Source organism: Geotrypetes seraphini, chromosome 2 (genome assembly GCF_902459505.1).
Source record: "Geotrypetes seraphini chromosome 2, aGeoSer1.1, whole genome shotgun sequence".
NCBI lineage: Eukaryota > Metazoa > Chordata > Amphibia > Gymnophiona > Dermophiidae > Geotrypetes > Geotrypetes seraphini.
The window spans coordinates 378,917,139-378,942,885 of NC_047085.1; the positions used below are offsets into that span (position 1 = coordinate 378,917,139).

A 25,747-nucleotide genomic window follows, 5' to 3' on the forward strand; every position below is an offset into this window, starting at 1 on the left:
TCATTGGGGAGACGTTGGGGGGCGGCATCTTCGGCGGGGGGAAGAGGGCCCCTTTTTCTTTCTTTTTTTTTTTAATGGGGCCGATTTTGTGCCCTGAACAGCTGAGTGGCAGGAGGCTGCTTTGGGGCTTCCCCTGCCTCTCAGCTGCTCAGGTTTCCTCTATTGGCTCTGTGCATGTGTGAGAGTTGCTCTCACTGCGATCAATCGCTGACAAAAATACTTGTAAATCTGGAAAATTGTTGTTTTTTAGAACTTGTTGCTCACACACAAAAAAATGTTAGAACTTGTCGCTCACATGAGAAAAAGTTTACACGCACCTGGGCAATCTTTGTTTGCTAAATTTGCATGCAACAATGCCGCCACTATCTTCAAAGAATTTAACTAGGAGATGACGGATGTGCTATGTGAGGTATAAGAATCCACAGCAAGAGACACTAATTGTGCAAACATTTGCCAGATTAAGGCATCTGAGATATCCAACCAAGGACCATGAGGAGAGAACAGAAAAAATCAAGTTTCTCAGGCTTGAATTACTGTGGCTCAGATTCTCAAAAAAGTGCTGGAATCAGCTGGCACCTGAAAAAATGGCACAGGTTGCACATCACTCAAACTAAAGAGCCGTTTTGAGAATCACGGTCTGCATCGAAGATAGGCACCAGAAATATAGGCCAGAGGTTTACAGGCATATATTTCCATGCCTATCTTCAACGCAGAATCACACTTAGTGGTGCCGAATGTCAACCCCACCCACAACCACACTTCTTGACATTTGGTGCCAGTAAACATCTACACAGATGCAATAAAGGCGCCTTTTTTATAGGCATCTCATGGTGCTATTTTTCCTGTATTGGTTTTAAATGGCGTGGTCAATTACCGCACCGTTAATAGCCAATTAAAACATATAACTTAGGTACCATTCAGGTGCCTACCAGAGCCTTCCAAACGGCACTGGAATCAACTGGCACCTGAAAAACTGGCATTAGTCACACGCCACTCAATCTATGGAGCCGTTTTGAAAATTTCGGTCTGTGTCGAAGATAGGCACTGGAAACGTAGGCAAGGGTTTTACAGACCTACATTTCTGGCACCTATCATCGATGTAGAATCATGTTTAGCAGGACCAAATGTCAACCTCGTCCATAACCATACCTCTTTCGATGTTTGGCACAGGTAAGTGTCTGCATAGACAGAACTCAAGCACCTTTTTTTTGTAGCACCTCAAGAAGCCTACTTTTTTTCTTAATTCATTTTTAATTGGTTTTTAACAGTGTGGCCAATTATCACACAGTTAATGACCAATTAAAACACTTAACTTAGGTGCCAATCAGGCATCTACTGTTGCCTTCCAAATGGCTTCCAGCTGGCACTTGAAAAACAGCACCAGTTGCCCGTCACTCACACTACAGAGCCATTTTGAGAATTGTGGTCTGCATCAAAGATAGGCACCAGAAATATAGGCCAGGGATTTACAGGCCTACATTTCCGGTACCTATCTTCGATGTAGAATCATGCTTAATGATGCCGAATGTCAACCCTGCCCATAAACACGCCTCTTTACACATTCGGCACCAGTAAGTGTCTACATAGATGTGATCCAGGCGCCTTTTTTTGTAGGCACCTCACGACACCTACTTTTTTTTCTTTACTAGTTTTTAACAGCTTGGTCAATTACTGGATTTTAATGGCCAATTAAAACATTTAACTTAGGTACCATTCGAGAGCCTACTGGTGCCTTCCGAACGGCGCCATTTTGAGAATCCAGGCCTGATTATCTGAGAATTTAAAGAAAATCAAAATGTTAAAGTCAATTAATGTTTTGCTTTGTTTATTTGTTCCACATACTTAATTTTGAGATCACCCTTAAAAGGTGCTCTGTTAAATTTGCAATTCAGATTGTACATATGGTAAGCACTAGTACTGCCCGATTCAGGAAAAAAAATTTTGATTTGATTCAGCCTATTGAATTGGTTTATCAATTTGATTCGATTTTCCTGACCAATTGGGTGTTTTTTTCAAACATCCTGGTGGGTTTATTTTATAGCTTCTTCACCCCCTTTCGCTTCTCTTAACTACACTGGCGCTGTGGTCTAAACAAAATTAAAAATCAAAAAGGACTTTTCCTCTCTTTATTGAATCCTAGCTCATGTTTGCCGTCTAACACCAGCTCTGGTAGGATATACTTTTCAAATCTGACATACTGTAATCACAAAACGAAAATAAAATTATTTTTTCTACCTTTTGTTGTCTAGCCAATATTCAAATCTTGTTGGTCCCAGGCTCTGGTTGTCTTCTGATAACTTGCTTGCCAGGGTCTCCTACTTTCTTCTTTCTCCGTGCTAACCATCCATCTGCCATCTCTGTCCTCCCTTTCCGTTTCCCTTCCCTCCCACGGAGATCTTGCATCTTTCCTTTTTTTCGCCTCCATCCACAGATTCACCTTTTCTCAACTACCCTTTCATCCAGCATCTCTCCTTCCTTCCCCACCACCCCAGGGTTCACCATCTCTCCCTTTCCCTTCTCAGCTACCCTCCTATCCAGTATCTCTATCCCGCCCTCCACACCATCCCTTGTGTCATCTATATTTTTAGACCCATTATTTCTTCCCCCTCCCAAAGTCCGGCATATCCATGTCTCTTTGAACCTCCCCTTCCCTCCCTCCCTCCGTGTACTTCTACACCAGGTCCCTCCTCCCCTGAAGGTCTGTCACCCCTGAAGGCCTGTCACCCCTGAAGGCCTGTCCCCCCTCCCTTGAATGCCTGTCTCCCCCCTTGAAGGCTTGTCCCCCCCCTTTAAAGGCCTGTCCCCCCCTTAAAGGCCTCCCACCCCTGAAGGCCTGTCCCCCCCTTAAAGGCCTGCATCCCACCTCGGAAAGCCTGCCTGCCTGTCCCCCCTGAAGGCTTGCCTGCCTGTTCCCCCTGAAGGCCTGTCCCACCTCCCACCCTGAAGGCTTGCCTGCCTGTTCCCCCCGGAAGGCCTGTGTGTTCCCCCTGGCCTCCCACTGGTGGCCGGCTTCCCCCCTGGCCTCCCTGCACCATTGAGGAACAGGCAGGATCGCGGAGGAAACAGCTCCGAAGCAGTGGAAAGATCGTTAGCATTGCGATCTTATCTGCAGGCTGTTCCTCAACGGTAAACGGTGTGGGGAGGCCAGGGGGAAGTGGGAGGCCAGGAGTGGGAAGCCGAACGCCAGAGGAGGGAAACAGATGCCGGGGGGGGGGGGTAGGGTAAGCCGGATAGCAGCACTTCCCAACTGACCCTCCCCCTTCGCCTCTAAAGCAGGTGCGGCAGCGGCCGGCCAGAAAGAGCAGCGCTGCCACTCCTGCTTTAGGGGGCGAGGGTCAGCCGAATTGGGAAGCCGATTTTTTGTTATGTTAAATCGATTCGAATTGATTCACCCAAAGTGAATCGATGAATCAATTTGAATCGTGAATCAGGCAGCACTAGTAAGTACTGAGCCAAAGGCCTTTCAACGACTCCTTTTTTAAGGATACTGGTTTTAAGTCTTATTATTTTTCCATTTTTTTCTCAGGTCTTGGTTAATACTTGCACTGTGGTTGAGTATATGAACAGCCATCAACCCTCCATCTTTTCGTGACAGCAGCCAGAGATCATTTGGCCCATGTAGAGGGTAATTCTAAAAAAGGAGCACCAAGTTTTAGGTACCAAGAAGAGGCCTATTTAAAAAAGGAAAGTAGCCAGTCATCGAGCTGATGTAAGTGCTTGCACCAGGATTGCTAATAAATGCATGCAAATTAAAGTACGCTATAATTTATGTGCATAATTGTGCAAATACCCACACTCTCCCCATGTGCCTGTCCATCTTCTTATTGCATGCCGCCACATTTAGACGCCACTTTATAACGCATACATATGCGCATATATGCTTGTATTTTGGTCATTTACATGTGATCTTGGCCCTTCTTTATAGAATTGCCATCATAGCGTGCTCACTTCCTTATCTATTTCGATTCAGCTTATTCTTTCATGGAATCCACAGAACCCCAAGCATTATCAGCAAATATAAAAGACAGTTCTTCCTTATTTCCTGCTGAGGCTGACAAGCCATGTCCTTCCATTCCATGGCTGACAGCATGCTTGCCTTTGAAATACTGTCACTGCTAAATGTGATAAATAGTAACTAATGGGGGGAAAAAAAGCTCCATAGAATCCTTCAAATTGTGATTAATGTGAATAAAAGAGATACTACAGTGCCAGAGGAGCAGGCATCCTATGACGTTTGACTGCGATAGGAACTGGATGTGGAAGTTAAATTGCAGGAGGCATACAAATATTTTGGATTTCAGTCACAGATATTTTTAATATATCGTTCCTTGTCATTTTCTAAATCAGTGGCTCTCAACTCAGCCCTCGGGAAACACCTAGCCGGTCAGGTTTTCAGGATAGCCACAATAAATATGTATGAGATAGATTTGCATATCTCAAGCAGTGGCGCCCCTCTCCCAACCCTCCTGCTGCACGTGCCCCTTCCCTGTACCATTTTAAGTTTGGCGCAAACAGCGCTGAAGTTGCTGCCTGCATCGACTTCATTGCTCTCTCTCTGATGTCACTTCCACCCGGAAGTGATGTCAGAGAAAGCGCTGACGCCGACGTGGGCAACTTTATTGCTGCTCACGCCAAAGCTAAAAAGGTACGGGAAAGGGGCGCTTGTGGAGGGGGGCAGAGAGGAGTAGGGGTGTCGGTGCCACGAGGAAGGCCGCGCCCAGGGCAGACCCCTCCCCCCGCACCCCCTTACTACACCACAGTTCATAATCAACTGCGCGCAAGACAAATACGCGCGGCCAAATGCGCAAAGACAAGTGAGCGCAAGACAAGTGAGCGCAAGACGTCTGAGCACAAGCGCTGAATTGTCTTGTGCTGAATTGTCTGCGCGCATTTGACTTGCCACCCAACGCCACTGTATCTCATTGTAGATACGCCACTGAATATCATTGTAGATATTCTAAAAACCTGACTAGCTGGGTGTGTCCTGAGGATTGGCTTGAAAACCCCTGATCTAAATGAAATAACTGACACCCCCCACCTCCCCCCCCCCCAACATTTTGTTTTGCTGCATCTGACATTTTGGTTGCTAAAGGGCTTTAAAATCTGGGCTTAGTCCTAACATAGGACTTTCCAGTGCACAAAGCCTAGATTTACTGCAGCGTATTTTCCAGGTTTTTTCTTTGTCTTTTACAGGTCGTGCACTAATGTTTGCATCACCGCCTAGTACCTGCAAAAATGTAATACAAGAGCCTTAATTGCCTTCTATTTAGGTGGTGCTAAGGGCTCCTGTGTAAACCATGTGTTATCCTGGTAGTGATCGCTTCCATTTCCATTCTCCACCCATGATAGGCCCCCTCCATAGTAACATAAAGCAGTTACTTACCGTAACAGGTGTTATCCAGGGACAGCAGGCATATATTCTCACATGTGGGGTGACGTCATCTACGGAGCCCCAGCGCGGACAGCTTTTCAAGCAAACTTGCTAGAAGTTTCAAGTTTGCACACTGCACCACGCATGTGCATGCCTTCTGCCCACTAGAGGGCGCATCCCACCTCGTGGTCCTCAGTTCCATAACTAGCATAGAAGCCATCCCCGGGGAGGCGGGCGGGTTGTGAGAATATATGCCTGCTGTCCCTGGATAACACCTGTTACGGTAAGTAACTGTGCTTTATCCCAGGACAAGCAGGCATGATATTCTCACATGTGGGTGACCTCCAAGCCAACCAAAAAAGGGCAGGTGGGAGGATGGCAATTTAGGAAAACAGATTTTGCAAAACTGACTGGCCAAACCGGCCGTCACTCCTGGATAAAGTGTCCAGACAGTAATGAGAGGTGAATGTATGAACCGAAGACCAAGTGGCAGCCTTACATATGTCCTCCATCGGAGTGGATCGGAGGAAGGCTATCGAAGCTGCCATCGCTCGGACCTTGTGCCCCGTGACTCGACCCGGGGGAGGAAGGCCAGCCTGAGCATAGCAAAAGGAAATGCAAGCAGCCAACCAGTTAGACAGAGTGCGCTTGGAAACTGGATGCCCTAACCGATTGGGATCGAAGGACAAAAACAATTGAGGGACCTTCCGATGAGACTTGGTGCGTTGAAGGTAATACGCCAACGCCCTCTTACAGTCAAGCGTGTGAAGCGCCGTCTCGCCAGGATGGGAGTGGGGCTTAGGAAAGAACACAGGAAGGACAATGGACTGATTGAGGTGGAAATCAGAAACAACTTTAGGGACAAACTTAGGATGGGTGCGGAGAACCACCTTGTCATGATGGAAGACGGTGAAAGGGGGATCCGCCACCAAGGCTTGCAACTCCCCAATCCGCCTAGCGGAGGTGAGGGCAATCAGAAACACCACCTTCCAAGTCAGAAATTTCAAGAGGGACTTGTTGAGTGGCTCAAAAGGGGGTTTCATCAGTTGAGCTAAAACCACATTCAAATTCCACACGACAGAAGGAGGCTTAAGAGGGGGACAAACCCTGAGTAACCCTTTCATGAAGCGTGTCACCAAGGGATGGAGTGACAGAGGGCGTCCATCCAGATGTTGGTGGAAAGCAGAAATCGCACTAAGATGAACACGCACCGAAGTGGTTTTCAAGCCAGAGCGCGACAAATGGAATAAATAGTCCAAGACCGAGGATACCGGAACCGATACCGGATCTAGGTGAAAAGACGAGCACCAGGTGGAAAACCTGGTCCATTTCTGCGAATAGCAAAGCCTCGTCGAGATCTTGCGGGAGGCTTCCAACACCTCCCTCACCGATTGAGACAGATCCGGAGGAGTCAGGGAACAAGAAACCAAGCTGTCAGGTGCAATGACTGCAGATTGGGATGTAACATGGATCCTTGACTCTGAGACAGCAGAGAAGGAAAGACAGGCAGAAGAAGAGGCTCCCTGGCACTGAGCTGAAGCAGCAGGGAGAACCAGTGCTGACGCGGCCATCGAGGTGCTATGAGAATCATCGTGGCTGTGGACGATTTTAGATGTACTAACGTTCGCATGATTAGAGGGAAAGGAGGGAATGCATACAGGAACCTCCCTTCCCAATCGAGAAGGAAGGCATCCGCCTCCAGACGATCCCGCGAGTACATCCGAGAACAATACAGTGGTAGTTTGTGTGTCTCCGGAGAGGCAAACAGATCCACCTGTGGCGTTCCCCAGCGAGCGAAAACCTCGTGCAGAACTGCTGAGTGTAGAGTCCACTCGTGCGGTTGCAGGAGTCGACTGAGTTTGTCCGCCAGACAATTCAGTTCTCCTTGGATGTAGACCGCCCGGAGGAAGATGTTCCGGGAGACCGCCCACTCCCAAAGGCGAAGAGCCTCGGAACAGCGGGGCCAAGACCCCGTTCCCCCCTGCTTGTTCACATAGTACATTGCCACCTGATTGTCCGTGCGGACGAGGACCACCTGGTCCTGCAATATGTGAACGAAGGCTCGAAGTGCTAGGAAGATGGCTCGAAGCTCTAGCACGTTGATATGACACCGACGGTCCTCTGCCGACCACAGGCCCTGCGTGCGAAGACCGTCGAGGTGGGCTCCCCACGCGTACTCCGAGGAGTCCGTGGTCAGGACCTTGCGAAAAGGAGGAGTGCGAAACAGTAGCCCCATGGACAGATTTGAAGAGTCTGTCCACCAACGCAGCGATTTCCGCAAAAGCGGAGTCACCGAAATGAGGCGAGACACCGGATCGCACTCCTGACGCCACTGGGACGCGAGGGTCCACTGAGGGATCCTCAGATGCAGCCTCGCAAACGGCGTGACGTGTACCGTCGAGGCCATATGACCGAGCAGCATCATCATGCGCTTGGCCGACACCATCGATAGTTGAGAGACCTGGCGGCCCATCCGTACTAAGGCTTCCAACCGCTGGGTCGGAAGGTAGGAGCGCAGGCGCACCGTGTCCAGCACCGCACCTATGAATTGAAGAGACTGAGCCGGCCTCAACTGAGACTTTGGAAAGTTTATCTCGAACCCGAGAGTTTGCAGGAAGGCAATAGACTGTCGGGTCGCTGAGATAACCCCCTCCCTGGTCGGGGCTTTGATGAGCCAATCGTCCAGGTAAGGGAACACATGGAGCCCACGAGACCTCAGGGCTGCCGCAACCACCACCATGCACTTCGTGAATACTCGTGGGGACGCGGCCAGGCCGAAGGGCAGTACCCTGTACTGGAGGTGGAGGTCCCCCACCTGGAAACGTAAAAATCTTCGGCAGGCGGGGTGCACCGGAACATGGGTATACGCTTCCTTCAGGTCGAGGGAGCACATCCAGTCCCCTTCCTCCAAGAGAGGATACAAAACCGGGAGAGATAGCATTCGAAACTTCTCCCGGACCAGGAATTTGTTGAGCTTCCTGAGGTCCAGTATGGGGCGCAGGTCCCCGGTCTTTTTTGGGACCAAAAAGTAACGGGAGTAAAACCCCGTACCCCACTGGTCCTTGGGGACCGGCTCGACCGCCCGAAGCTTCAAGAGGGCTTTGGCTTCGGTCAGAAGGGTCGGTAGCTGCGAACGGTTGCAAGAGACTAAACTTGGGGGACTGTCCGGCGGCGAGGACACAAAGTTGAGCGAGTAGCCCTCGGAGACGATCCGGAGCACCCAAGCGTCTGAGGTAATCCCGGTCCATGCCTCCCGGAAGGACCGAAGACGCCCCCCGATAGGAAGGGGTTTCTGTGAAAGTGCGGAGGGGAACCCGCCCCGTCCGCTCAGCCCGTCAAAAGGAAGGCGCGGGCTTAGAAGGGCCATGCGCCGGGGCTTGGGTTTGTCCCCCTCTGCCTCGCTGAGACGGACGTCTCGGAGGCGGTCTCGAGAAAGCCGGGGTCGACTTCTGAGGGTATCGGCGCGGCGGAGGCCGGAAAGGTTTCTGCGGCGGGGGCCTAGGTTTGGGGCGGACCAGGGATGCTAAAGAGCGCTCCTGCTCCGACAACCGCTTGGTCGCCGCATCCAATGACTCGTCAAATAACTCGGACCCCACACAAGGCAAGTCTGCAAGACGTTCCTGCAGGTTTGGGTCCATGTCGAGGGTGCGAAGCCAGGCCAAGCGGCGCATGGCCACCGCGAAGGCCGACACCCTCGAAACCAGCTCAAAGGCGTCGTACACTGCATGGAATAGGTACAACCGCAATTGAGACAGGTTGGACATAAACTTCTCGAATCCTGCTCTTTGGGAGTCCGGTAACGAGTTTCGATATTGAGGAAGGTCCTTCACCATACCACGCAAATAGGAGGAAAAGGTGAAGGCGTAATTTAGAACCCTGGTGGCCATCAGGGAATTTGAATAGAGGCGACGGCCAAACTTGTCCAGGGTCCGCCCCTCCCTGCCGGGTGGAACCGCCGCAGAAACCCGTGAGGGCTGTGATTTTTTAAGAGCAGACTCCACCAGAAGAGACTGGTGGGAGAGCTGCGCTTTATCGAACCCTTTAGGGGGAATCGTCCTATACTTCGACTCCATTTTAGAAGGCACAGACGTGACTGTAAGAGGGTTTGACAAGTTCTTCAGCCAGGTCTGCAGAAGGACACTGTTGAGAGGGAGTCTAGGCACCTCTCTAGGAGGAGTGGGAAGGTCCTGTTCCTCCAAAAATTCTTTGGAATACTGAGAACCTACCATCAGGTCAATCCCCAGGGCTTGGGCCATGTCCTGAACAAAGGATGAAAATGAGGACGGCCTAGCCTGGGGAGACGGGGTTCTCGACCGCCCCACCGAGGAGAGGGGGGAGGCCTCATGAGAATAATGAGGATCCCTAACAGATCCCGAATCCCAGGATCCTCTCTCCAAGGCCCTCGAGGGGGAAGGGGAAATTATCCTCCTCGCAGAACCCTTGGGCGAGGACCCCGGGGTCCGTGGAACACTCTCCCATTTCCTCGGTGAGGCGGCACGGGAAGACTTCCCACGAGGTGAGCGGAGGAGCCTCGGGTTGTCGAGGCGCAACTCCGACACCTGCAGCGCCTCGCCCCCGAACGACGAGGAACGATCGCGCCGAGGCGAGCCTCGGGGCCGCTTAGATTTCCTCGATCGGCGCCTCGTCCGAGGCCGCGTCGAGGGCGAGGCGTCCCGGGAAGACCCGGAGGACGAGGAGGAAAGACGGCGCACTCTGCGCAACTTTTCTTTGGGTCTCACACTACGCTCAGGAGGCTCCCCCGAGGTCGAGGTCAGGGGCGGGGCCGAGACCGAGGTGAACGGGGCCACAGTGCCCGAGACCGAGGTCGCCGAGGCCGGGGCTCCCGAGGTCGAGGGGGCCGAGGCCGGGGCCTCCGAGACCGAAGGCGCCCCGGCCGAGGTCGAGGCCGCCGGAACCGCAGCACGCTGCAACACTTCCAGGGCTCCCGACAGCTCCGATGAGATCAGGGCTCGAAGGAGATCCTGGAAGGCCGGAATCCCCACGAAGGTGGGGAGTTCCGAGTCCGGGGCACACTCCCTGGAGGGCGACCTCGGTCTCGAGTATTCCCTCGGGGTGTGCGAAGTCGAGGTCCGATGCGGGGCCGGGGTCGACCCACCCGCCTTAGCCTGAGTCGAGGATGGCTTCTTTGCTGAAGGGGATGGAACAGAGGACTTACCCGAAGCTGGCTTCGCTGACGACGCCTTCGAAGACGAGGGCCGAGGCGAAGCCGAGGCCCCCGAGGACGCCGAGGCCGAGGTCAAGGCCGGGGCCGAAGCCGAGGCCGACGTCGAGGCCTTAGGCGGCGTGTCGACGGCGAACAATTCAGCCATTCTGGCCTTTCGGCGACGGAGGGCCCTGTTTTGGAAAGTTGCACAGCGATCACACGACGCTGTCGGATGTTCGGGCCCAAGACAGACAATGCACCACCGGTGAGGGTCAGTGATGGAAAGTAACCTCTCACACCGGCTGCACTTTTTGAATCCCGTAACAGGACGGGACATCAACGAAGAAAAAGAAGAAGGCCGGGAACGACCAACGTCCCGCGGCCACGGCTTCTGGGAGCCCCCGGAGCCCAACGAAAAACAAAATATTTTTTTTTTTTTTTTTTAAGAAAAGAACAGAACGAAAGCAGCACCGCGAACTAATTCGATGAAAAAACAACAAACTAAACGCGGCAGCTAGAAGGCAAAACACTGGAGCTCAGATCCACAGGGCTTTCTTGCTCCGCGGAAAAAATTGAACTGAGGACCACGAGGTGGGATGCGCCCTCTAGTGGGCAGAAGGCATGCACATGCGTGGTGCAGTGTGCAAACTTGAAACTTCTAGCAAGTTTGCTTGAAAAGCTGTCCGCGCTGGGGCTCCGTAGATGACGTCACCCCACATGTGAGAATATCATGCCTGCTTGTCCTGGGATAATAACGTAGATGACGGCAGATAAAGACCTGAATGGTCCATCCAGTCTGCCCAACCTGATTCAATTTAAATTTTTTAAATTTTTTCAAGAAATAGCTAACGTCAGGTTTGGTGCACACTAACAGGCAAAACACCGCAAAATATATTCTGCTATATATGTACAAAGGCCCACTGAAAAGATCTCAGCCCAGCCAAGAAGAGAATGATATGGAGCCATGAAACTTACAAGTTATTCCACACTTTTCTTGACACTTAATTTCAATGAGGCAAATGCATCTAGCAAATGGGCACAAGTATAAGGAAACCAAACCATTGTGACATCACCAATGAAGTTGGCTCTTAGGCATTGGTGGAATGAGACATTATGACATCACAATACGAGGAGCCACTGAAAAGTTTTCAGCTCAGCCAAGAACATAGAAACATAGAAGATGACGGCAGAAAAGGGCTACAGCCCATCAAGTCTGCCCACTCTGCTTACCCACCCCCTGTCTATGCCCTAATGACCCAATTTTCTAATGTTGACCCTCATAGGGATCCCACATGGGTATCCCATTTATTCTTAAAGTCTGGCACGCTGTCTGCCTCGATCACCTGCACTGGAAGCTTGTTCCAATGATCAACCACTCTCTCTGTGAAGAAATACTTTCTGGTGTCGCCATGAAATTTTCCGCCCCTGAGTTTGAGCGGGTGCCCTCTTGTGGCCGAGGGTCCCTTGAGAAAGAAAATATCATCTTCCACTTCGACACGTCCCGTAAGGTACTTAAATGTTTCGATCATGTCTCCCCTCTCCCTACGTTCCTCGAGAGTGTAGAGCTGCAATTTGTTCAGTCTCTCTTCATACGAGAGACCCTTGAGCCCCGAGATCATCCTGGTGGCCGTCCGCTGAACCGATTCAATTCTGCGCACATCTTTACTGTAATGTGGCCTCCAGAATTGCACACAGTACTACAGATGAGGTCTCACCATAGCCCTGTACAACGGCATTATGACTTTAGGCTTTCGGCTGACGAAACTTCTATTGATACAACTCAATATCTGCCTTGCCTTAGATGAAGCCTTCTCCACTTGATTGGCAGTTTTCATGTCTGCACTGATGATTACTCCTAAATCTCATTCTGCTGAAGTCCTAGTTAAAGTTTCTCCATTCAAGAAGTACGTCCTGCATGGATTTTACCTTTCCTTTTGTAATTTACCCTCAATGTTCTCTTCTTTCCTATTATAAAGTGTATTTCTTTCCCCTCTATCCTATTGTTTCCTGTAGTAATTTGTCTTGTATTTAAATGATTTTTATATTTTTAGTTATATTATTGTTATTGTTTTATCCTGTATTCTTTGTATATGTAAATCGCTTAGTAATTATGATAGGCGATCAATCAAATAATGAATAAACTTGAAACTTGAAACTTGATTTCTGCTTCTGAGGTGCATGACCTTACATTTCTTAGCATTGAAGCCTAGCTGCCAGGTTGAGGACCAACTTTCCAATGTAAGCAGGTCCTGCGCCATATAATTCTGTAAACTGCATTCACTTACTATATTATATAGTTTGGCGTCATCGGCGAATAGTGTTATTTTGCCTTGAAGCCCTTGAGTCAGATCCCCTATGAATATGTTGAAAAGGAGTGGACCCAGGACCGAGCCCTGCGGCACTCCACTGGTCACCTCCGATGTTTTAGAGAGGGTACCATTAACCACCACCCTCTGAAGTCTGCCACTCAGCCAATCATTGACCCATGCACTTAGTGTCTCTCCTAACCCCATCGATTCCATCTTGCTTAGCAGCCTGCGGTGTGGGACACTGTCAAAAGCTTTACTGAAGTCCAGGTACACAATGTCCAAAGACTCTCCCAAGTCCAACTTTCTTGTTACCCAGTCAAAGAAGCTGATGAGATTGGATTGACAGGACCTACCCTTGGTGAATCCATGCTGACTGGGATCCCAAAGATTCCCTTCATTCAAGATCATGTCCAATTTGCTTTTAATTAGTGTTTCCATGAGTTTGCACACTATTGATGTGAGACTCACCGGTCTATAATTCGCAGCCTCTGCCCTGCAACCCTTTTTATGCAGAGGAACGACATTAGCTAATTTCCAGTCCAGGGGAACTTTCCCCTTACTTAGGGAGAGATTGAATAGCTCAGCCAACGGTTTCGCCAGGCCATCGCTCAATTCTCTGAGCACTCTTGGGTGCAAATTGTCTGGTCCCATGGCTTTGTTCACCTTGAGTCTTGCCAGTTCACTGTAAACTTCACCTGGTGTGAACTCAAAATTCTGAAACGGGTCTTCTGTGCTTTGTGTTGCCTTCAACTGCGGACCGTGTCCCGGTGCCTCACAGGTGAAGACTAAACAGAAGTATTCATTCAGTAGTTCGGCTTTATCGGAATCTGCTTCCACGTAATTTCCATCCGGTCTTCTAAGGCGTACTATCCCGCCTGTGTTCCTTTTTCTGTTACTAATATACCTGAAGAAGGATTTGTCCCCCTGTTTAATGTTTTTTGCCAGAATTTCTTCCACTCAAAGTTTTGCCTCCCTAACTGCCATTTTGACCGCTGTAGACCTGGGCCTCTCTTTTCTCCGTGCGCTTGTAGGAGAGAAACGCTTTTTTCTTCTCCTTAATGAGGTGCGAGATCTCCGCGGTGAACCATTGGGGTTTATTGTTTCTTTGTTGTTTATTTACTGATTTTATGAAGCGGCTAGTTGCTTCATGTATGGTTGATTTCAGTGTTAACCACTTAGCTTCTACATCATCGGTCTCCGCTTGGTCCTGCAGCGTCCGATGGACAAAATCTCCCATGCGTGCGAAGTCTGTGCCCCGGAAATTGAGTACCTTTGTTTTCGTGTTTGATTTAGGGAAGCCTTTCCTAAGAAGAGAATGATGTGGAGCCATAAAACCTACAAGTTATTCCACACTTTTCTTGACACTTTTCATTTCAATGATATGAGAACTTTTCAGCGGCCCCTCGTAGGTTGACGAAATTTGGGCATTCAGGGCAGATGCATATACAAACTAATCAGTTAACAAGGGGTCAACAATCAATTATTGATGTTAATTGGCACTACTACTTTGGATTCGCTCACATATCTGCCTGCCTACAGGCCATATTTCATACATGGTGCCTCAAAAATCTGCATCACTAAGGATGGTGCTTGGTATGATTTTATAAAAGTTATGCAGTTTATGGAATCATGATTAGCGCCTGCGTGCGTCACTTTTAGGAGTAACTTTTAGGAGTACCTATTTAAGCCAAGGAAAACCAGGCCTAAATTTGTGCATGGATTGGGCCACTCAAAATTCTTATAGCCTTAATTCTGTGCTGAAATGGTGACACCAAAACAGCACGAAAACCAAAAAGAAAATCCAACACAATGCAGTGAGGAAGAAACAGCACAAAGAAAAACTGCAAACGTACAAGATGCAGGCTATGTTTATTATATCAATTATTGATTGCAGTTAATGTTACCACCTTTAAACAAACCAAGGGACCCGCCACAGTCTGTGTTTCGGTTAGCACGCCTTCATCGGGGGTCACAGGTTGACAAGGTATCAAATTAAACTGCAAACAAAAATAAAAATGGGCTTGTGTAAATCGGAGGTAATCGCTGACCAAAAGTCTCTGTGTAAACTTGCTACAATGCAAAACAGCAACACCAAAAGCTCACATACGAAATGAAGTGAAAGAACAAGTGGTAAGTTTCATGGCTCCACATCGTTCTCTTCTTGGTTGGGCTGAGAACTTTACAGTGGCCCCTCGTATTAGGGCATAACATCCTTTAGTACAAACAGCTCCTTTATGTATGCTATTTATAAACAGCGCATATGAAAAATCAATGTGATAAAAATAAAATAGAAAGGACATGAGTCAAACTAAAGAGAAAGGAAAGGACTTATTTTACGCACACTAAACCTACCCCCCATTTACAAACCTGTAGCGCGGTTTTTAGCGCTGGCCGCAGCGGTAATAGTTCCGACACTCATAGGAATTCTATGAGCGACGGAGCTGTTACCGCCGTGGCCGACACTAAAAAAAAAAAACGCGCTACAGTTTTGAAAAGGGGCGGTAAGTGAAATATTTTGTGAGATTCCTTCCCTGCCTTTCCTCTGTCCTCTCATCCTGCCTTGCTCCTTCTTATGATCTAGATTTATGGAATTAGCAGATCTACTGCTGGGAGTAAATAAGGCGAACTACAATGACAAAGTTTTGTGATTAAGTGTGTCCTTCAGGGCTTAGTTTATTCATAGGACCTGTCAAGGATATCCTGCAATGTCTTTCCTAATTATTTGTTAGTCATGAAATGCAAACAAAGTTAACTATAAAATATGTATTAGGTTTTTAAAGTGCCCTCCTTGCCTATTTTCTCTTGGCATATATAGAAAGGGATGTTACACAGTGTACCAATTTGCATACTTTGGTACATTAATTCTCAATCATGGTGTGCAGTTTGTGGAGACCATCTGCTCAGGGCTCTGCTATTCCTCCCATTCAGTCAAGTCAAAATGAAAATCAGGAGACATTTTCTGCAGAGAGAGCTAGAACCTTTGTACCTGAGCTGAAGCTTCAAGCGTGCTTCTATTTTTATGAGCCTATATAATCCCCCTGTTGATGATTTGGCTATATATTTGTAAAGTATTCAAAAAAATAAAGCTTGCAAAGCATAAAAGATCTGGCACTTGATGCAGTTCTTGAAAAAATATATATAAGAAAAAGGTGTAGATGATGGGGAACACAATTTTGAAAAGCCTTTTTCCAGATATACCCAAATTTACTCAAGTAAAAGAACTATCGAAAATGTTTTCCACCCTTAACCGTGCTAAAAATATCTGAAGGGTTTAATGTATGTGATGATCTTAAGGTGGCCAAACAGGTTGAAAAGGTGTGTGCGAAAGCTAGACGGATGCTAGGGTGCATAGGGAGAGGTATGGCCAGTAGGGAAAAGGAGTTATTGATACCCCTGTATAAGACTTTGGTGAGACCTCATTTAGAATATTATGTACAATTCTGGAGGCCGCACCTTCAAAAAGATATAAAAAGGATGGAGTCGGTCCAGAGGAAGGCTACTACAATGGTGTGTGGTCTTCATGATAAGGCGATAAGGGACAGACTTAAAGATCTTAATCTGTATACTTTGGAGGAAAGGCGGGAGAGGGGAGCTATGATAGTCGTTTAAATACCTACATAATATAAATATGCAAGGGTCGAGTCTCTTTCATTTGAAAGGAAACTCTGCAATGAGAGGGCATAGGATGAAGTTAAGAGGTGATAGGCTCCGGAGTAATCTGAGGAAACACTTTTTTACGGAAAGCGTGGTAGATGCGTGGAACAGTCTCCCAGAAGAGGTGGTGGAAACAGAGACTGTGTCTGAATTCAAGAGGGCCCGGGATAGGCATGTGAGATCTCTTAGAGAGAGAAAGAGATAATGGTTACTGCGGATGGGATGACCTTTATCTGCCATCATGTTTCTATGTAGAAGGACAATCAATGGTTTATGCTTTCTAGGCCTCTATAAGGCAGCGGTTCTATTAGAATTTGACTTTAACTTAGTGGTGTTATGATTTGTCTCTCCTGTCTCAGAATGTGGACTCAGGGTATGGATTTAAGTTAATTACAGCAGCTACATGGTCAGTTAATATACAGGATAGACCATCAATTGAGTGCCATCAGTGAAAAAAATTCAAATCAATATCAAACCTATTGATTTTCTTAAAAAAAAAGGATATAGACCTTTTCAGGCTGAAGTTAAGAGAAAGATGACGTACTGTCAATTAATAGAAATAAATAAATAATACAGGAGTCCAAACTCCATCCTTTTATGTGAAAAAATAAAAATAAATTACAGAAGTTCAAACATGTAAACTTTTGTACACTGCGTTTGGATCCATGACGTGAAAAATCTGCCATTCTCGACATTTTGTTTCCGCTGTTGTAGTCACCTTTTCCCAGAGATGATCACAAATATCAAGCCATTGGATTTTAGTAAGATCAGCAGGAATTACCAATTTTTTTATTTTTAAAATTATCTTTATTCATTTTGAAACCCAAAATAAGTGTAACATATTATACAATCATATTACACTATAATAGCATCTAAATTCAATCAAATTGTAATCTATGACAAATACATATAACACCCCCCATCTTCATATTCAAAAATTGCACTCAAATTAAAGATTAAAAAGATTTTCCAACACCCCCCACCCCCACCCTGGATGTGCATGATCAAGGGGCAAAATCAACAAAAATCACTCTTTGCAATATTTTGTCAATGGTTCCCAAATATCCAGAAACTTCTTATAATGTCCCTGTTGTATAGTGTTACAATTGTCAGGTTATTGACTCAGACACTGCAAAAAGCTTGCAGATACTGAATACATCTAACTGTTTTCTACACTTTAAGAGTCTCACCTGAGTGAAAAAAATGGCAACTCTTCATAAAAATATTTCAATATAATTGGAGTATTTTTAAGTCATATCAATGAATCAGGGTTAAAAAAAAAAAAAGTGAGGTGTAAAAACTCAGAATGCCTGCAGTCGAAGGTAGAACTTGTAGAGAGGGAGTCTTTAGTTCACAGGGACATCGAAGAAAGAAGACTCTTCTTCTAAAAATGTAATTATAGACAATTTTAGAAGAAAAGTCTCCTTTCTTCGATGTCCCTGTGAGCAAAAGACTCTGCCTCTATATAATTCTACTATTAACTAGAGGCATTCTGGGCCAGATTCTGTAAACAATGCTTAAATCTTTAGTTGCCCAAAAAAAAACCAGCGCTGGCCGCATGTCAATAATGCTTAGATGCCGTCTAAAGAGTCGTGGCTAATAGCATCTACCACAAAACGTAGGCGTCTGCAATGTAAGCCAGGGTTTTACTGGCCCAAATTGCAGGTGCCTAAGTTCTTTTGAGAATTGCATCTAATGGTGCCTGAAGTCATCTCTGCCCCTAACATTGCCAACTTTGACCTTAGGCGTCTCCTTAGACATGATTGCGACGCCTACCTTTGTAGGCATCTACTGATGCCTATTTTTTTAACGAGCTTTTAATCAGCTTTTAACAGCGTGGTCAATTACTGCGCTGATTAAAACCAATTTAAACAATTAATTTAGGTGGTGGAATGGCGCCTTGTGTCACCTCACTTACAGTAAAGTTAACTAGCTAGCTTATGTACGGGAATCAAATACAGTAGTACCTTGGATTACGAGTATAATCCATTTCAGGAGCATGCTCGTAATCCAAAATGCTCGTTTATCAAAGCGAGTTTCCCCATAGAAAATAATGGAAACTCGCTTTGATGCGTTCCCCCCCCCCCCCGAAAACCGGCATTGCTCCCCTCGAAGGCCCCCCCTGCAATCCGGCACCCCCCCTGCCTCGAACCGGCACCCCCCCGCCACAATCCGACCCCCCCCGCCACGATTGGGCACCTCCCGCCACGATCCGACATCCCCCGACACAATTGGGCACCCCCCCCCCCGACGGTTCTTACCCTTATCTGGGCACTCTTGAAGCTCAGCCTCCTCGTCTGCTGGGCCTTGAGCATCTGAGCATGCTCAAGGCCTGAGAATTCACGTTCTGAACGTGAACGTGAACTCGCAGGCTTGAGCATGCTCAGATGCTCAAGGCCCAGCAGACGAGGAGGCCGAGCTTCAAGAGTGCCCAGATGAGGGTAAGAACCGTCGGGGGGGTGCCCAATTATGTCGGGGGGGAAGTCGGATCGTGGCGGGAGGGTGCCCAATCGTGTTGGGGGGGGTCGGATCGTGGCGGGTGGGGGGTACCGGTTCGAGGCAGGGGGGGGTTGCCAGATCGCAGGGGGGGGTGTTCGTAAATCGAGCCATGCTCGGTTTCCGAGGCACCGATTTTGCAAATGTTTTGCTCGTCTTGCAAAACACTCGCAAACCAGTGCACTCGTAAACCGAGGTACCACTGTATATTAAAGCATAACATTTTTTGTAGGACTTTAGAAGAAACACTTGTTGGACTTGTATACCACAGTGTATTATCAATAGTCCAATTTTCTGAATTTTTAATAGTGAAAGTGCAAACTGGGCTTTGAAACTACATTAAGGGCCTGTTTCACAAAGCTGCACTAGCGGCTGTTGCACGGTAACGGCCCCAAAGCCCATAGAGATTTAAAGGGCTTCGGGGCTGTTTCTGCAGGCCAGCCGCTAGTGCAGCTTTGTAAAACAGTCAGTAAGTCTTCATTAAATATCTTCAATTAATATCCTTAAATATCTTTTTTCTTCAGTTAAATATCAGTTAATAGTAAGCAGGTTTTGCCAACTTAGCTTTGTGGTTGTGTCGGGGAGAGAATAAACAAGCTGACACGATCATGTTTCGCCTTGACAAGCAGTTGAAAGAATAAAGGGGAGAGAGAGCCTTGAGACAGCCCTGGTGGCGAAACATGATCGTGTCGACTTATTTATTCCCTCCCTGACGTGACCACAAAGCTAAGTTGGCAAAACTGCTTACTATTAACTGATATTTAACTGAAGAAAAAAGATATTGAAGGATATTAATTGAAGATATTTAATGAAGATTTAGGGCTCCATTTACAAAGGCGTGCTAGGGCCTTAACATGCAGAATAGTGTGCGCTAAAATGTCGCGTGCGCTGGCCGCTACTGCCTCCTTTTGAGCAGGCAGTAGATTTTTGGCTAGTGTGAACTAATCCGGTGCGTGCGGTAAAACCCGTAGCACACCTTCCTAAAAGGAGCCCTTAATGTAGTTTCAAAGCCCAGTTTGCACTTTCACTAATTCAAAAAATTGGACTATTGATAAGACACTGTGGTATACAACAAGTCCAACAAGTGTTTCTTCTAAAGTCCTACAAAAAAATGTTATGTTTTAATATATTATTATTTTCGTACATAAGCTAGCTAGTTAACTTTTCTATATATTTTTTACGGTTATTTAAAACTTTTCAAATTGAGTGACTTTCACACTACTTGGATTTACCTACCGGTAACTTACAGTGCCATTTCTAGAATCAAGTCCTCTGAGTTTTTACACCTACTTTTTTGGGGCTCCTTTTACTAAACCGCGGGCCGGCGAGGTAAATGCTCCGACGCACATTCAATTCCTATTTAGTGTCAGAGTATTTACTTTGGCAGCCCATGGTAAGAAGTTCTACCACAGTTTAGTAAAAGCCAGCATTTATCTTTTTGCTATAAACTGCCGTGAGGATTTTTCTCCTTTTTTTTCTCCTGTTTCCAGGGTTAAATAAAACAAAATAACCCAACAGCTCACCCATGCCAAAACAGAATTTTAACCAATTTTCTTAATACTGGAAAAGAAAGCATAAAAATTTCTTATAGTAACCAAAGAAGGGGTGACCTACATACCTCATCTCCGTAGCCCTTTGTTATGTGTTTAAATGAAATATGAAGGCAGACCATTCCAGTGCCTCACGTTCCTTGATTTAGATAAGAATGGCCTGGTACACAGTCTTGTATTCAGTAAAATGCTAGAGGTCTTCCTCAGAACGTGCAGTGTCATATCATTGTCCAAGCATCCAGAGTCGTAAACAGGCAATGAAATGAAAAACATCACTCACCCAATATCTTCTGCGTCTTCATCACACTCGGCACCGTATTTGCAGGCCCCGCACTTGGAGTGCTTTCTGTGCACCTCTGACCCCGATCCTTCATATTCTAACAAAACAAGGCAGCACTGTTAATACAAGATGAACCTACCACAGCTCATAAGGGTGTTCAAATGAATCTGAATATATAACTCCCTTATATCAAAATAACACACTCCTTAGACAGCAGAGTTATCTAGAGCATCATATGGCAAACCATTATAACCATCTCTGACAGTGCAAACGCTTAAAGATGTACTTATCTCTGTTGTGGAGTTGGTCTTACATCAACGATGGCCAGTGTTTTGCCGGTGTTGGATATTTCAGGATATACAAAAACTCCCAAATGTGTGCTCTACTCTGCCCAGCGTCCAAGCGGCTTCACAAACATGTCCGTGGGGAGCTCCACCCCTTAAGTGTTCCGTATACATGGAAACTGGCCAATCCTCTACCGGGTTTGTTACTGCCCACTAAAGGCACTGTTAACAGAAACTTATGGTGCATTTTCCAAAGCTATCCTGAAACTGGCTGCACAATCCGTATGCCCCCCCCCCCCCCCGCTCTTCCCCACCGCTTGAGTGCCTGCCCCCTGTGTACCTCTTGAAACGTTTCACCTGCTGCTCATGCTGTCCTCAGATCCCTGATGTCACATCCTGGTCCCACGATCAGGAAGTGACATCAGAAGGGAGCTGAGGCCGATGCAAGCAACAGGTGGAAGACGCTGCTTGCGCCGATGAACATTTAAAGAGCTATGCGGGGGGCAGAGATGAGGCGCCGGCATCCCCGTGAAGATGGTGCCTGGGGTGGTCTGCCCCTCCTTACTATGACACTGCCTTTGGATATAAAATCCACATTGCACATGGAGGACTAGGTGCTGTAAATGGTACCCAAATTTAGATGCTGAAAATAATGAGTGTCCGGCACTTTTCTGTAAATGGTGCTGTGAGTTGGGCGTTGTTTATAGAATAGTCCATAGCGCCGGGATCTGTGCCCAGCTTTGAGTGCGAGGATTTACAGCAACTGAAACCTGTTGTAAATCATCATATGTATATTAGGCGCGGATCCCCCAAATTCTAAATAGTGTGCTCATCTTTAGTGAGCACCCCGACCTGCCCTTGTTCCTCCTGCGACCACACCCCTTTTTCAGTTGCACGCTATACATGCGCATTGCTTAGCAAGATGCGCGCCTAAATCTAAATTGTTGCCAATGCCAATAATTAATTATTAGTGTTCCATTGTGGGGGTTAATTGACTAGTTACTTAATTAAATTGTGTAGTGTGCACCATATAAAGAATCTGGGGGCGAATGGAGAGATCAGCGTTGATTTACAGCAATGTTCTCTCTATGCCGCACGGCCGCAGCAATTCAGAAGTGCCGCACAGCAAGAGCAGTGCTTTCCCAAATTCCCTCCCACTACTATCCTGGCCGCTTCTGCTGTTAAGATCAGCTGCTGGCTCTGACCCGGAACCGGAAGAGGACTACAGAGGGGCATGACCCGCAGCTGTGCAGGCTGAGGCTGTGATTGCGACCCTGCAAGAGAGTGAGGTCAGCTGTTTTGCCACTGTTGCTGCTGATTTAGAGAAGCCAAAACTAGATAGGGGCTACTTTTAAATATATATAAGCGCTCCATCTATTTGAATAGTTGTGGAAATCTTCAGTTAGGTCGGCACCCCGCTCCCTGATGAAAACATTTTTGAAACGGGGCTCGGAGTACGAGGTGGTGCTTTGAGATAAGTAACTTTTTGAACAGCAATCGCTTAAAGCATAATATTTATGCATATTTATTAACTAAAATGAGACAAAGCAATGAAATGAATTAAATATTAAATTTATAAACAATATGTAAAATTAGAAAATTTAAAGAAAACAGGAGGAGACGGGGACCCATGAGGGCTGCTACCATCGTGAGTGCTGTTACCATAATGGCATTCTGAGGCTCCCTAGCCTCTTAAGGATGAATGTACAGTATTGCTATAACAAAAGGAAGATTTAGAGAAGCAGCAGCAGTAGCTGGGGTGGCCATAGGAGGTAGGAGGGGAAGTGCTGCTCTTGGTGCACGGCACAAGGAGCAGCAGCAGCAGCAGCTGGGTGTCTGATGGGGAAGAGACAGAAGGGAGATCTGATGAAAGGGGGAGGAGGTGAGAAACAGGAAGATACTGGATGGAATAAGAGAGGGGGCTGATGTTGTATGGAAGGAGGGACACACTATGAGACACTGATGAAAAGGGAGAGAGAAGGCAGATGTTTTATAGAAGGGGATGGGGGAGGTAGATGACAGATCCTGGAAGAGGGCAGATGGTGTGGGGAAGAGACAAAGGTGGAAGATGCTGGATGGAAAGGAGAGAGAAGGCATAGCAAATGCTATATGGAAGTGGGGGAGAGACAAGAGAGGTTGCCGACACTGGATGGTAGATAGACAAACAAGAGGAAGATATGGATGGAAGGGGAGAGAAAGAGAGGGGGCTGATGCTGTATAGAAGTGGGGAAGAGAGAGATAAGATGTTGGGGGGGGGGATAGACAGAGAGGAGAGAAATGATGGAAGTGGGGAAGTAAAAGGGGAAATGATGGAAACCGGAGACTGGTACTAACACAATTGAAAAATGTTTTAATATGTATATGAGCATACATATATTTTATGTACAGCTTTATATTTTCTTTCCAGTTCAATAGAAATAATTTAACTGCTCAATTTTTAAATATAATTTGGCATAATTTTCAAAAATTGCTTGTCTTTGCTACCTTCCCACTGCTACCACATGTCAGTCCAGCCCAAACCAACTGCTGCTGAGAACACATCATGACTTGCACATCTGCTTTCCTGGCTTAGAAGGAACATTGACCTACAGTATAGCTCTAAACATAAAGCTTTGCTAAAAACCAGTGCTATGGCAACATCACAATCTTAAAGAACAATTTTCTTATCGGCATCAATAAGCCAGAAGGATAAAGCTTCAGCATCTTCTGGCAGCTATGTTTGTTGCCTGTGGCATTGGTCTTCAGTGAAGTTGTATTTTTAGAAATATTGGGTGATACACTTCACTCCTCATTAAGAGTACATTGTTAAGATAAGAACTGAGATATCCATAAGAGTTGCCTTACTGGGTCAGACTGAGGTCTAGATGCCTAGAGGCCTAGCAGTTTTGACTGCTTTAGCAATGAACACATTTGCTGATCCGATGCACAAAACAGCTCACCGTGTGTTTTTTGCCTCATTCACCCATTTTCTAATCTAGCCATGCAAATTAGCTATTTAATATTAAAACCTTATGCAAATTACCCGAGTGATTAATGTACACTGCTCCCTCCATATTCGCAGGGGTTAGGGGCAGAGCCGGCCCGCAAATATTGAAAAATCGCAAATAATATCTCTGCCTCAGACAGGAGCGATCTTCCTATGCTCCTGCCCCGTGCCAAAAATGGCTGCCGTGAGCTCCCACTGCAGTTGGGAAGGGCCATCATCTGTTGGGGGGGGGGGAGGGCTTTTTTCCTTTTATTTTTTTTGATGGGGCAGATATTGTGCATGTATAACACACACACGACATCTGTGCCTACTTAAAAAAAAGAAGAAGAAGAAAAAAAGACATGTTTCCTGGCCCAAACAGCTGAGTGACAGGAGGCAGCTTTGGGGCTTTCTTTGTCTCTCAGCTGTTCGGGCTACCCTTGCCAGCTCTGCGCATGTGTGAGAGTCGCTCTCACAGCAATCAATCAGATGGGGAGATGGGGATTATGACAAACTTCTGCACAAATCATTTGCAAGCAAAATTTTTAGTGCATCAATAGCTCTTTTAGAATCAGCCACAAATCAGTTTGGAGCAGACCCACGCGGTCTTACCAATCCTGTTTAGTGCATCTAGTTCTGAATGTCCATCAAGCCCAAGATCTTGTTTCCAACAGTGACCAACCTAGGTCACAAGTACCTGGCAAGATCCCAAGGAGTAAAATAGATTTTATGATGCTTATCCTAAGAATAAGCAATGGATTTCTCCAAGCCATCGCAATAATGGCTTTTGGACCTTTGTTTTAGGAAATTATCTAAACCTTTTTAAACCCTGCTAAACTAACTGCTTTTACCACATTTTCCAGCAAAAAATTCCAGAGTTTAATTACAAATTGAGTGAAGAAACTTATTCTCCGGTTTGTTTTAAATCTATTACTTAGCAGCTTCATCACATACCCCATAGGCCTAGTATTTTCAGAAAGAGTAAACGAGATTCACATCTACCTTTTCCACTCCACTCAGTATTTTATAGACCTCTATCATATTTCCCCTAAGCCATCTCTTCTCTAAGCTGAAGAGCCCTAGCCGCTTTAGCCTTTCCTCTTAGGGCAGTCGTCGTATTCCTTTTTTCATTTTCATTATCCTTCGCTTATCTTTTAAAAATTCCATGTTGGGACATGCTTAATTCTATTGGCATTTTAGAAAAAGATCTGCCAGTATAGAGTCTTGTCTACAATACCTACTAGCATGTCTGTGTATTTGCCAGTATCTGCAGTAGGAACAACTATTTTACAGAAAATGAATGGCAAAAACTTAGTACCTTCCACAAAGAAGTGGCAGCATTTACACGTGGAAGTGGCACCATGTGAGTTTCAAGTTTATTAAAATTTTGATTAATCGCCTGTCATAATTTCTAGGCAATGTACAATAAAAATGGGGAGTACATGTAATTTTAAAGACAAACGTAACAATGACTGAAGAGAACCATAAGTGACGTCACTTCCATGAGTAGCTCCCCCTACAAACCTATGCATGTACGTAAATGCCACCAGTTGTATAGTGAGGCCGTATTTTTAACCTGATTTCATTTTGGAGGTGAAAATCCCTCACCTACCGCCTCCCATGGCTGCCATAACATAAGAATTACCATACCTAGTTAGATCCCAAGTAGTAAAA

The 25,747-nt window shown here is 46.5% G+C and overlaps 1 protein-coding gene across 1 annotated transcript in view; it reads right to left on the reverse strand.

Moving 5' to 3' along the window:
• TMEFF1 (transmembrane protein with EGF like and two follistatin like domains 1) overlaps positions 1-25,747 on the reverse strand; it is a 436,679-nt gene that overhangs the window by 78,326 nt on the left and 332,606 nt on the right. Inside the window, exon 5 of the mRNA XM_033930653.1 lies at positions 20,825-20,921. Coding sequence (XP_033786544.1) covers positions 20,825-20,921 — 97 coding nt within the window. The remainder of the gene's footprint in view (positions 1-20,824; positions 20,922-25,747) is intronic.